The sequence below is a fragment of the Neoarius graeffei genome, chromosome 5, assembly GCF_027579695.1.
Source record: "Neoarius graeffei isolate fNeoGra1 chromosome 5, fNeoGra1.pri, whole genome shotgun sequence".
In the NCBI taxonomy this organism is placed as follows: domain Eukaryota; kingdom Metazoa; phylum Chordata; class Actinopteri; order Siluriformes; family Ariidae; genus Neoarius; species Neoarius graeffei.
In genome coordinates this window covers 40,195,771-40,213,434 of record NC_083573.1, presented here as the reverse complement: position 1 = coordinate 40,213,434, position 17,664 = coordinate 40,195,771, and the positions used below count along the sequence as shown (strand labels likewise).

Sequence of the window (17,664 nt, the reverse complement as noted above, 5' to 3'; positions counted from 1 at the left end):
ATATATATATATATATATATATATATATATATATATATATATATATAAGTGTTTGTGTGTGTCTGCACGCGCGTGTCTGTATTTTACCAAATTGTATTTCTCAAACAAGATTCCATTCTTATTCACTTATTTATGTTCTTTTTTTCTTGTCCTAGACAAGGGATTATACTACATTTTCTCAATGTTTTGTAATGATAATTCAGACATCCTTTTGCTAATAAATGAATATACTGACCGCAATGACTACAAATGGTCAATTCTCTGACATTTCCAGAAACAAAATTCTGTCCTCTTTTTTGTCCGTTACTGGTGCATAAGGCCATCATTTCAGCAAGTTTTGAATTTTTTAATTATAGCATTAAAAATAATAAAACATCAGTATGATAGTGGAATGCCACACTAATAACTAGAGCACACTGATTTCATTAATTATATACAATATACAGTGCCTTGCAAAAGTATTCACCCCCCCTGGTGTTTGTCCTGTTTTATCACATTACAAGCTGGAATTAAAATTGATTTTTGGAGAGTTAGCATCATTTGATTTACACAACATGCGCATGCGCTATTGTAATGCTTATGCGTCTGCACATGCGCAGTGCGCAACTGTTACACTGTTACATTCTTACAGCACGATGACATAGTGGCTACCGCCTCTATATGAGGCAGTAGCCACAAAAACTGCATCGGGTTTGCCAAGAAGAGGAATCTGAGGTTACAGTAGGAACTAGCTCGCCAAAATTGAACAGTTGAAGATTGGAAAAACATCAGCTGGTCTGATGAATCTGCTGCAACATGACGATGGTAGGGTCAGGATTTGGTGTCAGCAGCATAAATCCATGGACCCAAGGTGCCAGATCGGAATCCAACAGAGCACCTTTGGGAGGTGGAAATATGAAAGACTCATCGCATGCGCGTGCAGCCGATAAATCTGCAGCAATTATCTGATCACGAATCCATGCCACAAAGAACTTGAGACTGTTCTGAGAACAAAGGTGGTTCCTACTCAGTATTAGTATGGTGTTCCTAGTAAAGTGGTCGATGACTAATGTATATCTCAAAATGAATGTGTCTGTTCTGCCTTGGGTTCTGTAGACTATACAGGATTCCATAAATTAGTATGACACTTTTTTTGGCTTATAAGAATCAGATTAATACATTTAAGTCTGAATGACATTTTTATATACAGTGGTGCTTGAAAGTTTGTGAACCCTTTAGAATTTTTTATATTTCTGCATAAATATGACCTAAATCATCAGATTTTCAACACAAGTCCTAAAAGTAGATAAAGAGAACCCAGTTAAACAAATGAGACAAAAATATTATACTTGGTCATTTATTTATTGAGGGAAATGATCCAATATTACATATCTGTGAGTGGTAAAAGCATGTGAACCTTTGCTTTCAGTATCTGGTGTGACCCCCTTGTGCAGCAATAACTGCAACTCAACATTATCAGTAACTGTTGATCAGTCCTGCACACCGGCTTGGAGGAATTTTAACCCATTCCTCCGTACAGAACAGCTTCAACTCTGGGATGTTGGTGGTTTTCCTCACATGAACTGCTCACTTCAGGTCCTTCCACAATATTTCGATTGGATTAAGGTCAGGACTTTGACTTGGCCATTCCAAAACATTAACTTTATTCTTCTTTAACCATTCTTTGGTAGAATGACTTGTGTGCTTAGGGTCGTTGTCTTGCTGCATGACCCACCTTCTCTTAAGATTCAGTTTATGGACAGATGTCCTGACGTTTTCCTTTAGAATTCGCTGGTATAATTCAGAATTCATTGTTCCATCAATGATTGCAAGCCATCCTGGCCCAGATGCAGCAAAGCAGGCCCAAACCATGATACTACCACCACCATGTTTCACAGATGGGATAAGGTTCTTATGCTGGAATGCAGTGTTTTCCTTTCTCCAAACATAACGCTTCTCATTTAAACCAAAAAGTTCTATTTTGGTCTTTAGCAAACTGCAGACGAGCAGCAATGTTCTTTTTGGAGAGCAGTGGCTTTCTCCTTGCAACCCTGCCATGTACACCATTGTTGTTCAGTGTTCTTCTGATGGTGGACTCATGAACATTAACATTAGCCAATGTGAGAGAGGCCTTCAGTTGCTTAGAAGTTACCCTGGGGTCCTTTGTGACCTCGCCGACTATTACACGCCTTGCTCTTGGAGTGATCTTTGTTGGCCGACCAGTCCTGGGGAGGGTAACAATGGTCTTGAATTTCCTCCATTTATATACAATCTGTCTGACTGTGGATTGGTGGAGTCCAAACTCTTTAGAGATGGTTTTGTAACCTTTTCCAGCCTGATGAGCATCAGCAATGCTTTTTCTGAGGTCCTCAGAAATCTCCTTTGTTCATGCCATGATACACTTCCACAAACATGTGTTGTGAAGATCAGACTTTGATAGATCCCTGTTCTTTAAATAAAACAGGGTGCCCCGCTCACACCTGATTGTCATCCCACTGATTGAAAACACCTGACTCTAATTTCACCTTCAAATTAACTGCTAATCCTAGAGGTTCATATACTTTTGCCACTCACAGAGATGTAATATTGGATCATTTTCCTCAATAAATAAATGACCAAGTATAATATTTTGGTCTCATTTGTTTAACTGGGTTCTCTTTAACTACTTTTAGGACTTGTGTGAAAATCTGTTGATGTTTTAGGTCATATTTATGCAGAAAATTCTAAAGAGTTCACTAACTTTCAAGCACCACTGTATAACCCCTTCTGTATCTTTTGTAAGGGAAATATCAGATGTGTAGTTTGTGGTATTGCTACATGTGTGCCTAGAAAGTCATTCTCATTATGTTGCATGCTGTATTTGTGTACTGTGACTCATTTATTTCACCCATTTCCCCAATCCACGGCGCAGAGACTCAGAGGACTATGACGACTCGGACAGCGAGAGCGAGGATCCCTTCACTTCCCATCAGGCACGTAGACAGACGGCCAGGGGGTCCCAGCGCGGGGCCTTGCCCCCCTTCTATAATTACCAGGGGGCTGGCTGGACATCCCCCTTTTCTAGCGCACCTCCGTTGCCGTGAGTAACACCTGCACAGACACACAGACAGACAGACAGAATGAGCCAGTGGATCACATATGTACAGTATATTCATACACTTTAGAATTCGCTGGCTTATGCAGTGAGAGTTGAAGACAGCCTACATAGAATCATCTGTACAGAGTTCATTTCATGTAGTTTTAGAAAGGTGAAGAAATTAGTGTAGAAATTAGTAGATGCTAAACAGCTTTTTTGGTCTATGGTTGAGCGCTTTGCACATCAACACGTCAGCATGTCAATAGTCAACACTCCAGTGTAGACAGATGTACTGACAATCACAGACATATTTGTTCATCACTGACAATCACAAGCATTTTTGTTTACCACTGACAATCAAAGACATACAGTACTGTGCAAATGCCTGAGGTGCCCTGTAATTTTTATATAAATTTACAGGAAATGCCTGTTTTATGAGACTGTGCTGAATTTTTACCTGCAGAGACAGTTGATTTCTTAAGAACAGTGCACAACAGCGTACCAGATAGAATATATGCCATTTGAAACTTGAAGGCAGCTTATCGGATTATGAAACATTTTACTGGTTAAGTCACAATATATACAGTGCCTTGCAAAAGTATTCATCCCGCTTGGTGTTTGTCCTATTTTGTTGCATTACAAACTGGAATTAAAATGGATTTTTGGAGTGTTAGCACCATTTGATTTACACAACATGCCTACAACTTTAAAGGTGCACATTGTTGTTTTATTGTGACACAAACAATAATTAAGATGAAAAAACAGAAATCTGGAGTGTGCATAAGTATTCACCACCTTTCGTATGAAACCCCTAAATAAGAGCTGGTCCAACCAATTCACTTCATAAGTCACATAATTAGTTGATTAAGATCCACCTGTGTGCAATCAAAGTGTCACATGATCTGTCACATGATGTCTGTATAAATCAACCTGTTCTGGAAGGACCCGGACTCTGCAACACGACTAAGCAAGCAACATGAGAACCAAGGAGCCTCCAAACAGGTCAGAGACAAAGTTGTGAAGAAGTATAGATCAGGGTTGGGTTATAAAAAATATCCCAAACTTTGAATATCCCAGGGAGCACCATTAAATCCATGCAAAGTGGAAAGAATATGGCACCACTATAAACCTGACAAGAGAAGGCCGCCTACCAAAACTCACAGACCGGGCAAGCATACATGTCAACTTATACGGAATGTCCGTATTTTATACGGATTTGATTCAATAAACGTAGTATACGGGCATATAAATAAAGTTATACGGATTCTTTAAAAAAACTTCAATATTTATTTAGAGCTATAATCAATTCCCACGATGATAAAAGAGCGCATAACATTTACAAACGTACTGTACACTACAGACAGCCAGTAAAGAGTCTTATGAAATCACACGTTATCTTGTGGTAGCGAGACTTCATTCCACTTTTGATCATGCGCACACCACATTACGAGAATCCCGCCAACCGTGAAGTCATAGACATATAAACATAGACGCTGCCTTCTGCGTAGAATCATACGTCATCCTCGCCGCCATATTGGATCTGGCAAAGTGGAGATTCTTCAACCGTCTCTGGTATAGCATATAGACAGTAGCCGAGAATAAAGATGCCTCATTCATGTGCTGCGTTTAACTGTACCAACAGGTTTAACGTCCAAACGAGATCACATGGGATTACCTTTCACAGGTGAGACTGGAAAATACTTTTCATTGTATTTGGTCATTATAACGTAATTTTACGAACAGATTTTTCTGACTTTGTGGCTAATATGAAGTCTCGTGCATAATAGCCGCTTGGTGAAACCTGTCTCCAAACAACGAAGTATTTCCTTCGTAACTACGCTGATAACACTTTGTGTTTTTGTCGAACATTGGAGCTTTGTATTCATTCTGAAGGTTTATTGTTATTAATATTGAATAAAAAGTAACTGGGATATCTCATCATCTCATCTCATTATCTCTAGCCGCTTTATCCTTCTACAGGGTCGCAGGCAAGCTGGAGCCTATCCCAGCTGACTACGGGCGAAAGGCAGGGTACACCCTGGACAAGTCGCCAGGTCATCACAGGGCTGACACATAGACACAGACAACCATTCACACTCACATTCACACCTACAGTCAATTTAGAGTCACCAGTTAACCTAACCTGCATGTCTTTGGACTGTGGGGGAAACCGGAGCACCCGGAGGAAACCCACGCGGACACGGGGAGAACATGCAAACTCCACACAGAAAGGCCCACGCCGGCCCCGGGGCTCGAACCCGGACCTTCTTGCTGTGAGGCGACAGCGCTAACCACTACAGCACCATGCCGCCCTAACTGGGATATATCATTGTTAATTATCATTCAAATGTTAGGTAAATTATTTTAATTTGCATCTTATACGGATTTTATAAGGGAAATACGGATTTTGGAGGTTGGTTATACAGGTTTGATTGATCAAAGGTTGACATGTATGGGCAAGGAGGCCATTAATCAGAGATGCAACAAAGATACCAACGATAACGCTGAGGGAGCTGCAAAGATCCACAGTGGAGATGGGAGTATCTGTCCGTAGGACCACTTTAAGCCGTACACTCCACAGAGTGGGGCTTTATGGGGGGGGGGGGGGGGGGGGGGGGGTGTTAAATACTTATGCACACTCCAGATTTCTGTTTTTTCATCTTAATTATTGTTTGTGTCACAATAAAAAATTTAAAAAACCACAATGTGCACCTTTAAAGTAGTAGGCATGTTGTGTAAATCAAATGGTGCTAACCCCCCAAAAATCCATTTTAATTCCAGCTTGTAATGCAACAAAACAGGACAAACACCAAGGGGGATGAATACTTTTGCAAGGCACTATATAGTAATTAATAAGAATCGTTTCATTTCATCATGTTTGAAGACATTAGAGAATTTCTTTAGAAGTGACTAAGATTTTTGCACAGTACTGTATTTTTGTTCCAGGTCCAGGCACATGTAGATAGCTGCAAATGTCCTCACACACACACACACACACACACACACACACACACACACACACACACACACACACACACACACACATCCAGACAGACACACAGACAGGTGGACATGTTGAGTGCAGCTTAGCCAAACAAACAGACACAAGTCCAGAGGTCTGTCTGTCTGTGTGTCTATCAGTCTGTCCATCTTTCCAAGACAGACATAAATCCACCAGAGGCGATCAGACTGAATGTTTTTAGGTAAAATCCCACCCTCTCTAGTATTTTCTCCCAAATCAAATTTGCGCTTCCACAATCTGCTTTCCCATCTCTCTCACTCTCTTTTTTTGCTTGTCTTCTCATTGTCTGCATTCGCATGATCTGTGTTTTGCTTGGGCTGCAGTATTTCACGTGCATTTATGTTCTTCGGAGGGCTTGTGAGTAGACTAGTAGCTATTGTGCCAAAATCCAATCATTCCTAATGTATATATTTAAGAGCCCTTTGCACTACTCTCTTGCACGCCCTGTTGCCCTTAGCTATCACCCTGCTTCTTTCCTGTCAGAACCCTCATAAACAGATTATTGTAATGAATAAGATCTTATATATGGTGTGTGTGTGTGTGTGTGTTCATCTCTTTAACTCTCCTCCACCCTTTCTCTCTCTTTATCCATCCTTGGTCCTGTTTTTTTGTCCCTTACTTTTCTCTGTATGTGGCATGGCCCTTCTTTGTGTCCCTCCTTGCCACTCCTCCCTCTTTCCTTCCTCTTGTCCCTCTCTCTGTGTCTCTATGCAGGACTCCAAACACTTCCTCCAATGGCAACCCTGGTTATGAGAGCCTGCCTCTGAGTGACAGGCAGTCCCCACCCCCCTCTGTGAGTTCCCCTGTCTGTGTGCCATCATCATGACTCATGGCATTCCCATTGGTTTTTTTTTTTTATCTGTGCCAAGGTTCTAACAGGTTTTAAATGGGGTTTCTCCCCAAAAGGGCTTTATAAACTTGCAAGCAGTGAACAAACTTAAATTTTAGGCATGTTGTGTTGTCATAAATTGGGGATTATAGTATTTCGTAAAATTTGCACAAGTTATGTTGGTGACTCTCTGGCCTGGGTGTGTATATTTACTCAAACAAAGTTCCAGTTGAAATCTATTCAGAGACAATAGTTTGAAGAAGTGTTGAAGATGCCATATATGAAATGATTTTTCATGTTAATAGATCATATGAAAAAATGTCATTTTTCATTTTGACCACCGATTTCTAGTATGTTGTTATGTATGTGGCCTGTTTTAGTAAAACGGAATACAGTACCAGTCAAAAGTTTGGACACACCTTCTAATTCAATGGTATTTCTTTATTTGTATTAATTAGAATACACTTCATGTCTTAAAATACTGATGAACTGTCATTTTGCTTGACTAAGTTGAACAGTTCTTGACATAATATGGATTACTACAGTTGTCAAATAGAGCCATTTACTGTTGTAACACTTTTTGAGGCTTGTAGGAAACAGTGGTGGACAAAGTACCCAAGTTCATTACTTAAGTCAAAGTACAGATCCCACTGGTCAAATGTTACTCCGATATAAGTGAAAGTTGTACAGTCAAATTTTTACTTAAGTTAAAGTACTGAAGTACTTGCTTTTAAAAATACTTAAGTATTAAAAGTACATTTTAAGTCAACGCATCGTTGTATTATTGCCACAACGTTTACAAAACCTAATGCCTCTGAAGCAACCGACTGGATTTATTGACTAACTTGTAGAACCTGTAGAATAAACACCTCGTAGAAGGTTACAAAATAAAACACAACTTACAACCAAGCAGAATCATCAATAAGATGCTAGCTATTTTTTTCTCTTTGGCTGCTGGTAAAAAATATGTAGTAGCTATAGTAATTATGCAAGGTCACAAAAGCTACAATGTTAACGTTACTGTACCAAAGACAGAAATGTGAATTCACAAAATGAACGCATGCTGTGCCATCATGGTGGTTTAACATTAAGCTAGCTAATCAGTGAAGTTCCACCTGGTGCTAGCAAACTCTTTTCAAACTCAAAATCATATTGGGTAGCTAACGCTACTAGAACAGAAATATTTCTACATTCTGTTTATTTGGCAAGATTATGCTAAAACATATTTCTGAAAGGACTTCAGATAAGTTAACGTTATTCATGTTAGCGTAACTCCATTTTTACATGCTAACTAACAATGTCCAAGTTAATTAGCTATGTGTTAACGTTAGTTGTGGACAAGGCTACGGCAACATGGCGGGCAAATCCATTAAAAGTCATTTGACTAACCAGACTGTATAGCTATTGCACCATTATCGCTAGCTCTAAAAGCAAAGATGGTTTTATTGCAAGCTTTCTCTTGGAATAAAATATTTACATACGTTTACATATGCTTCTGCAGGTTGGACGGCGAGTTTTTGGAGGCCATGATGTGGTTCATTTTAAAGGAACAGTCCACCGTACTTCCATAATGAAATATGCTCTTATCTGAATTGAGACGAGCTGCTCCGTACCTCTCCGAGCTTTGCGCGACCTCCCAGTCAGTCAGACGCAGTCAGACGCGCTGTCACTCCTGTTAGCAATGTAGCTAGGCTCAGTATGGCCAATGGTATTTTTTGGGGCTGTAGTTAGATGCGACCAAACTCTTCCACGTTTTTCCTGTTTACATAGGTTTATATGACCAGTGATATGAAACAAGTTCAGTTACACAAATTGAAATGTAGCGATTTTCTATGCTATGGAAAGTCCGCACTATAATGACAGGCGTACTAACACCTTCTGCGTGCTTCAACAGCGCATTGATATCTGAGCTCCGTATCAATGCGCTGCCGAAGCGCGCAGAAGGTGTTAGTACGCCTGTCATTATAGTGCGGACTTTCCATAGCATAGAAAATCGATACGTTTCAATTTGTGTAACTGAACTTGTTTCATATCACGGGTCATATAAACCTATGTAAACAGGAAAAACGCGGAAGAGTTTGGTCGCATCTAACTACAGCCCCAAAAAATACCACTGGCCATACTGAGCCTAGCTACATTGCTAACAGGAGTGACAGCACGTCTGACTGCGTCTGACTGACTGGGAGGTCGCGCAAAGCTCGGAGAGGTACGGAGCAGCTCCTCTCAATTCAGATAAGAGCATATTTCATTATGGAAGTACGGTGGACTGTTCCTTTAAGCAAACATTTAAAACAAAACAAATCTTTAATCCTTTCCCCAGAGCATTCCCAAGAAGTACCGCCTCCTTCCATTCTGCCATCAATTGATCATGTTCAAATAATGCTGCTAAGAATCATTGATCTTGATTTTATGCAGTCTATGGACGTGACGTGACCCTAGTGATTACTGATCGGCTGTCTCAGTGTCACCTGCAAACAAACCAATCACGTTTTAGAAAAGAAAAAAACATCCACTTTCAAAGCTGCTTCATAGTAACGAGGACCTTGATAGAAATGTAGTGGAGTAAAAAGTACGATATTTGTCTTTCAAATGTAGTGAAGTTAAAGTCATAAGTTTCCAAAAAAAAAAATACTCAAGTAAAGTACAGATACTCAAAAAGTGTACTTAAGTACAGTACTCAAGTAAATGTAATTCATTACTGTCCATCTCTGGTAGGAAATGAGACAGGCTTGACAATTCAAAGTGGGTTTTTATTTTTCTTTAATTGTGCAGTTTTGCAATCAGGATATACTTTTTGGGTCCAAAATAGTCCAAAAATTAAACCTCAGATTTTTGTGTTTCTCTGCTGCCAAAAATTACCTTTTGAGATGGAAATTAACTGTGCAGAATTTCAGAGCTACAGGTCATATAATGTTACTTGTGGTGAGAAGACAGCATATTGCTGGGTTTCACGTGATGTCACATCTACCTCATTAGTTATTCAAAACTTTAGCTGGTGGTCTACCAAAGCTCAGTTGACAAAGTGTTTGTATGGAGAAGTTACATTTGGCCCTTTTCCACTACCCTTTTTCAGCTCACTTCAGCTCGCTTCAGCTCACTTCAGCCCGACACGGCTCGCGCTTCGACTACCAAAAACCAGCACGACTCAGCTCGCTTCAGCCCTGCTTAGCCCCTAAAACTCGCACCGTTTTGGAGTGGGGCTGAAGCGAGCCAAAGCGAGCCAAGTGAGGCTGGGGGCGTGAGCAGACACTCCCCTGTGCACTGATTGGTGAGGAGGAGTGTCCTCACACGCCCCGCGAGCACGCTGGGATCTGTAAACACCGTAAACCCGGAAGGAGAAGAATTACGAATTACGAGAATTATGAAGCCTTATGCGCCTCACCTCATCTATACGCTCTTGCCAGTATCTGTTGACGTTGTCGGTGACAACAAGCCACAGCACCAAGACCAGCAACACTAACGACTCCATGTCCTCCATGTTTATTGTTTACTATTCGGGTCGTGAGACTACCGCTTAAAAGATCACTGATTGCGCTGCTTAACGACATCACCTGACGTCCACCCACTTTCGCTAACTCCACCCAATGTGTCCACCCACTTCCAGCCAGCATGGTTCAGCGCGGTTGTAGTCGAAATGCAACTCCAACAGCCCCACTCAGCTCGACTCAGCACGGCACGGCTCAGCCCGACTCAGCCGCGTTTGTAGTGGAAAAGCGGCAATAGTTCGCATGAAAAATACCTTACGCTTGCATTGTTTTAGGTTGGTTGAAACGATCAAACTATGAAACTGAAAAGTTCCTTCAGGGTTCCCCGTGAACTAATAAAAAAGGGTGAACGAGCACAGGATTTCACAAAAAGACGTCGAGAAAGGTGGCTTTTGAACCTCTCACTGAAATCGAAGGGAGCCGAGTTGAAACATGCTCAAGTTTGCAATGATCATGTCGTGAAAGGTGTGTATCTCCCTCTCAGCTGTCGTTAGTGTTTTCCAAGGACTTTTCTTGCTATGTGTCGTTATTTTACGGTACTTTTTTTAGTCACGAAGTGCTAAATTCCCCAGCTGTTTCTTTATTTACTCCTCACAAAGTCCATATGCATGAAGGTTGTGACAAAATTCTTGCCCAGCCCTACAGTTACAATGCACCGTGATCACGTCTCCATCTTGTTTAACTACAGTGGTGCTTGAAAGTTTGTGAACCCTTTAGAATTTTTATATTTCTGCATAAATATGACCTAAAACATCATCAGATTTTCACACAAGTCCTAAAAGTAGATAAAGAGAACCCAGTTAAACAAATGAGACAAAAATATTACACTTGGTCATTTATTTATTGAGGAAAATGATCCAATATTACATATCTGTGAGTGGCAAAAGTATGTGAACCTTTGCTTTCAGTATCTGGTGTGACCCCCTTGTGCAGCAATAACTGCAACTAAACATTATCAGTAACTGTTGATCAGTCCTGCACACCGGCTTGGAGGAATTTTAGCCCATTCCTCCGTACAGAACAGCTTCAACTCTGGGATGTTGGTGGATTTCCTCACATGAACTGCTCACTTCAGGTCCTTCCACAACATTTCGATTGGATTAAGGTCAGAACTTTGACTTGGCCATTCCAAAACATTAACTGTATTCTTCTTTAACCATTCTTTGGTAGAACGACTTGTGTGCTTAGGGTCGTTGTTATGCTGCATGACCCACCTTCTCTTGAGATTCAGTTCATGGACAGATGTCCTGACATTTTCCTTTAGAATTCACTGGTATAATTCAGAATTCATTGTTCCATCAATGATGGCAAGCCGTCCTGGCCCAGGTGCAGCAAAACAGGCCCAAACCATGATACTACCACCACCATGTTTCACAGATGGGATAAGGTTCTTATGCTGGAATGCAGTGTTTTCCTTTCTCCAAACATAACGCTTCTCATTTAAACCAAAAAGTTCTATTTTGGTCTCATCCGTCCACAAAACATTTTTCCAATAGCCTTCTGGCTTGTCCACATGATCTTTAGCAAACTGCAGATGAGCAGCAATGTTCTTTTTGGAGAGCAGTGGCTTTCTCCTTGCAACCCTGCCATGTACACCATTGTTGTTCAGTGTTCTCCTGATGGTGGACTCATGAACATTAACATTAGCCAATGTGAGAGAGGCCTTCAGTTGCTTAGAAGTTACCCTGGGGTCCTTTGTGACCTCGCCGACTATTACATGCCTTGCTCTTGGAGTGATCTTTGTTGGTGGACCACTCCTGGGGAGGGTAACAATGGTCTTGAATTTCCTCCACTTATATACAATCTGTCTGACTGTGGATTGGTGGAGTCCAAACTCTTTAGAGATGGTTTTGTAACCTTTTCCAGCTTGATGAGCATCAACAATGCTTTTTCTGAGGTCCTCAGAAATCTCCTTTGTTCATGCCATGATACACTTCCACAAACATGTGTTGTGAAGATCAGACTTTGATAGATCCCTGTTCTTTAAATAAAACAGGGTGCCCCCTCACACCTGATTGTCATCCCATTGATTGAAAACACCTGACTCTAATTTCACCTTCAAATTAACTGCTAATCCTAGAGGTTCATATACTTTTGCCACTCACAGAGATGTAATATTGGATCATTTTCCTCAATAAATAAATGACCAAGTATAATATTTTTGTCTCATTTGTTTAACTGGGTTCTCTTTATCTACTTTTAGGACTTGTGTGAAAATCTGTTGATGTTTTAGGTCATATTTATGCAGAAATATAGAACATTCTAAAGAGTCCACAAACCTTCAAACACCACTGTAAGATCCAGGTCTTTAAAGGGGTTTCTGATGATCTTTGTGAATGATTTACCTGAGAGATAAAAGCAAACACAAGTGAGAATTAAGTGAACTGTTGTTTGTTTACACTTCAGCTTGCAGCGCGTCGTTGTAAAGACGTGAATGAAAAGCTTAAGAAAAACATACTTACACAGGCAAAAACAATACAGGATTCATTCGGCAGCGACTTGATACTGAGGTCCTTTACCCAGCCACATACAAAAAAGTTGTAAGCCTCCATACTCTTCCACGCTTTCATCTGTCTTGCGGTGTAGAAGGATGTCTGCAACACCAGATAGTTCGAGATGTCGGGGAACTCGACTGAAGGGTAGTTTTCGAGATCATATGACAAATCTTTCTTTGCCAGACTGTAGGGGTCAATTCCATTGCACATAGCAATCTTCTGAATATATCTAAAGCGAGCAGTGGCTTCTAGATTACGAGCATACTCTGATAAGTTATCTCTAGTTGTTTGCACTACGGCAGCCGTTTAGACCACCAGCTATTTCACTTCTGGTAAAACCGCTAAGAAAAGTCACGTGACTGAAAGCCAGCAATAGTGTATTTCTAAAATTGACTCACTTTCTTATAGTCCACAAGAGTGAGAGATACAGAGTAGAAAAGCTGTTGAAATGTATGTCATTTTAAGTACAAATTTTCAAGTACTGTGCAGCAATGTTTCTCCATGGTGGTAACTGTAATAACAACTGAAGTGGTGAATTTTGAGGACAGATACACATTTCAACCACATGTGAAGCTCTGCTGCAAATCTGTCTCATGTTTGTTTCAAGTTCTGTTTTTTTTTTAACTGTGCAACAACAGAGTATTCTGCTTCAAAAGAGACATTTTCTGAAAAAAATAATTTATAATCTCATTTATGATGAGCGTTTTATGAAGAAGAAAATTGATGGATAAAGAATGGAGGCACTTATAGTTTACCAAAAAATGTAACTTCCACTTTCTATTCTGAATGAAAGTATACATCCCAAAGTAAAACCTAGTTAGTGCTAGAAAATACAATTCTGAATTTAACCAGTAAACTCTAAGTGTAATAATTAAAGTAGAATTAAATGAAATGACCACAAGGTCAAAACTGAGCCTGTACTTGACTCTTACAAACATATTTATCAGAACTTATAAGAGACATAACTGCTGTAGGTAGGGCTGGTGTGTCCCTGTAAAATAAGGTACACAAAACTCCAGCATACAGTGGGGCAAAAAAGTATTTAGTCAGTCACCAATTGTGCAAGTTCTCCCACTTAAAAAGATGAGAGAGGCCTGTAATTTTCATCATAGGTATACTTCAACTATGAGAGACAGAATGGGGGGAAAGAATCCAGGAAATCACATTGTCTGATTTTTAAAGAATTTATTTGCAAATTATGGTGGAAAATAAGTATTTGGTCAATAACAAAAGTTCATCTCGATACTTTGTTATATACCCTTTGTTGGCAATGACAGAGGTCAAACGTTTTCTGTAAGTCTTCACAAGGTTTTCACACACTGTTGCTGGTATTTTGGCCCATTCCTCCATGCAGATCTCCTCTAGAGCAGTGATGTTTTGGGGCTGTCGCTGGGCAACACGGACTTTCAACTCCCTCCAAAGATTTTCTATGGGGTTGAGATCTGGAGACTGGCCAGGCCACTCCAGGACCTTGAAATGCTTCTTACCAAGCCACTCCTTCGTTGCCCGGGCGGTGTGTTTGGGATCATTGTCATGCTGAAAGACCCAGCCACAATTCATCTTCAATGCCCTTGCTGATGGAAGGAGGTTTTCACTCAAAATCTCAGGATACATGGCCCCATTCATTCTTTCCTTTACACGGATCAGTCGTCCTGGTCCCTTTGCAGAAAAACAGCCCCAAAGCATGATGTTTCCACCCTCATGCTTCACAGTAGGTATGGTGTTCTTTGGATGCAACTCAGCATTCTTTCCCCTCCAAACACGACAAGTTGAGTTTTTACCAAAAAGTTCTATTTTGGTTTTGTCTGACCATATGACATTCTCCCAATCCTCTTCTGGATCAACCAAATGCTTTCTAGCAAGCTTCAGACGGGCCTGGACATGTACTGGCTTAAGCAGGGGGACACGTCTGGCACTGCAGGATTTGAGTCCCTGGTGGCGTAGTGCGTTACTGATGGTAGCCTTTGTTACTTTGGTCCCAGCTCTCTGCAGGTCATTCACTAGGTCCCCCCGTGTGGTTCTGGGATTTTTGCTCACCATTCTTGTGATCATTTTGACCCCACGGGGTGAGATCTTGCGTGGAGCCCCAGATCGAGGGAGATTATCAGTGGTCTTGTATGTCTTCCATTTTCTAATAATTGCTCCCACAGTTGATTTCTTCACACCAAGCTGCTTACCTATTGCAGATTCAGTCTTCCCAGCCTGGTGCAGGTCTACAATTTTGTTTCTGGTGTCCTTTGACAGCTCTTTGGTCTTGGCCATAGTGGAGTTTGGAGTGTGACTGTTTGAAGTTGTGGACAGGTGTCTTTTATACTGATAACGAGTTCAAACAGGTGCCATTAATACAGGTAACGAGTGGAGGACAGAGGAGCCTCTTAAGGAAGTTGTTACAGGTCTGTGAGAGCCAGAAATCTTGCTTGTTTGTAGGTGACCAAATACTTATTTTACCGAGGAATTTACCAATTAATTCATTAAAAATCCTACAATGTGATTTCCTGGATTCTTTCCCCCCATTCTGTCTCTCATAGTTGAAGTGTACCTATGATGAAAATTACAGGCCTCTCTCATCTTTTTAAGTGGGAGAACTTGCACAATTGGTGGCTGACTAAATACTTTTTTGCCCCACTGTATATATACTGGACCTAGTTGCAGGAGTTAGTTGGTGTTATTCAAAAAGACAACCATGATTGTGAAACATCCCTTATGATATAAAATTTCATTTACAGCAATTCTTGTAGATGTTTAAATAGCTTGATATTTGTATGAAAATATGAAAATGAATGATCAAAATGCCTAAATTATTATCACACTTCTTTAAAACTTTAAGAAATATCTATATTTTCAGAAGGCTGTGTTATTGAAACACTTAAGAGTCATTCAAGTTTACCAGGCAGCATCTTGGACATGTCAAAATCCCCATTGCCACATCAAAGAAAATGGTATAAAATGCCCAAGATGTATTTTAAAGTGAATTATAATATTCCTGTACATTCATTATAATGCATCCATTCATTATAACACTTGAAAAAGTCATAATTTCATAATGTTTGTATGAAATTTAAACCACCAAAGACACGTTACAGAGCAATTCCAGCGTTATGGACGTGACACTTGAACTCAAAATGGCAACAAATGACCCAGTGCATGTTTTATTGTCTCCCAGTATTTAAACAGGTGTTGCATATTTTAAGGCTGTACCATACTGGAGAAGTGATAGAACAAGAACAATTCCCAAGTACATCTAGGGCATGCCAGAAAATGCCAATAAAAGATGCGTTATGGATGTGACAGAAAAAGTATCACTTTTCTTGGGTGACTGTACATTTTTATCAAACTCTGTGAAATTGTAAACCTAATGTCGAAATGGAGAGATCCATTTGATAGAGGGGTCCAAGGTGAATATTAAAAAATCTTTGTTTAAAATATTTTGTATTTCATGCAGAGTTTCGGAAGGAAAAGTCAGCGTTATGGATGTGACGAAATTCCGTTATGGATGTGACGCGTCTGAAATAGACATGGCATATGTTTAGAGAATCAGCAATTTAACCACCATAACCCTTTGAAAAACTCTCTAAATATCAGCTAAAACTATCAAAGTTCTTAAATAATATTTAGGATGGCTATTATTTTGCTGTTTTGTGGATTTTAGCATACATTTCTGTGGCTTGTGGCAATAATATAGAATTGTACATGATCAAAGTTGATTTTAGCTTGGGGTTTGCATTATAAGAAAGAAAGACTGACAGTGACATATTAGGTTGGTTACAAATTGGTTCAACTTATTCACATCTGTAAAATACAGGCCTAGGTGATATCTCTGGGAGTGGTTTTGATGTATTACATGTTGCTTTATTTTTGCATGGTGAGGTTGACATTTACATGGAATTGCCCTGCAGTATATTGATATTGACCCATAAATTATGACTTTTTCTAATTAACACATGTTTAAAAGTAAATAGGACCTCCATGTGTACAAATACTGTGAATCAAACATACTGTATTGGATTAAAAAGAGATTAAAATATAAAAAAAATCTCATTTTGATTACCCAAAATAAAAAATAGAAAATAATACAACTCTTTAACAGACAACAACAAACACTGTGTAAAATGCCAGTAATCACACACAAGTGAAAATCATAATGTATCACCTGCCAGTTCTACCTGAGTGTCAGCCCACAGTTGATGCTCAATCACACCCCCACTTTCACATACCCTTACCTCCCAAATCAGGCCGGGGAGCCATCTGGCTTGCAACTGACACCCCCGGCAGGAGAAATAATCCGTTACCATCATCTGTGCTATTGGCCTGTGGACCATCTTGAACTTAAAGGGCTGAAGAGTCAGATATCAATGAGTGATCTGCCTGTTGGCATCCTTCATGCGGTGGAGCCACTGGAGTGGGGCATGGTCAGAACAGAGGATGAAAGGGTGCCCCTTTGATGGCCAGACACTCCTGTATTATGCTGTGCCTATATTTCAAGAGCTTGCCATGCTCCTCCCCCTCCACCACCTGGGACAAAATGGCCCCCGGCCCTCTGTCCAATGTATCAGCAAGACAAAAGGGAGACAAAAGTCAGGAGACTGTAACAGTGGGCCCCCACACAAAACCACTTTAACCTGGGCAAAAGCCTGTTCACATGGCTCTTTCCACTGGACTGGATCTGGCACCCCTTTTTTAGTGAAGTCAGTCAGCGGGCTGGTGACATCTGAAAAATTAGGTACAAACCTTTTATATTAGCCAGCCAGCTTCAGGAACTGCCTCACCCCCATTTTTGG

The 17,664-nt window shown here is 40.3% G+C and overlaps 1 protein-coding gene across 3 annotated transcripts in view; it reads left to right on the top strand.

Moving 5' to 3' along the window:
* ttyh1 (tweety family member 1) overlaps window positions 1-17,664 on the top strand; it is a 75,121-nt gene that overhangs the window by 49,692 nt on the left and 7,765 nt on the right. For 2 of the 3 annotated variants that reach the window (XM_060920519.1, XM_060920520.1), the window contains exons 14-15: window positions 2,891-2,951; window positions 6,792-6,870. In XM_060920519.1, the coding sequence (XP_060776502.1) occupies window positions 2,891-2,951; window positions 6,792-6,830 (100 nt within the window). In that variant the 3' untranslated portion in view covers window positions 6,831-6,870. Of the gene's footprint in view, window positions 1-2,890; window positions 3,059-6,791; window positions 6,871-17,664 lie in introns of all 3 variants that reach the window. The other variant, XM_060920518.1, reaches the window with a different exon arrangement.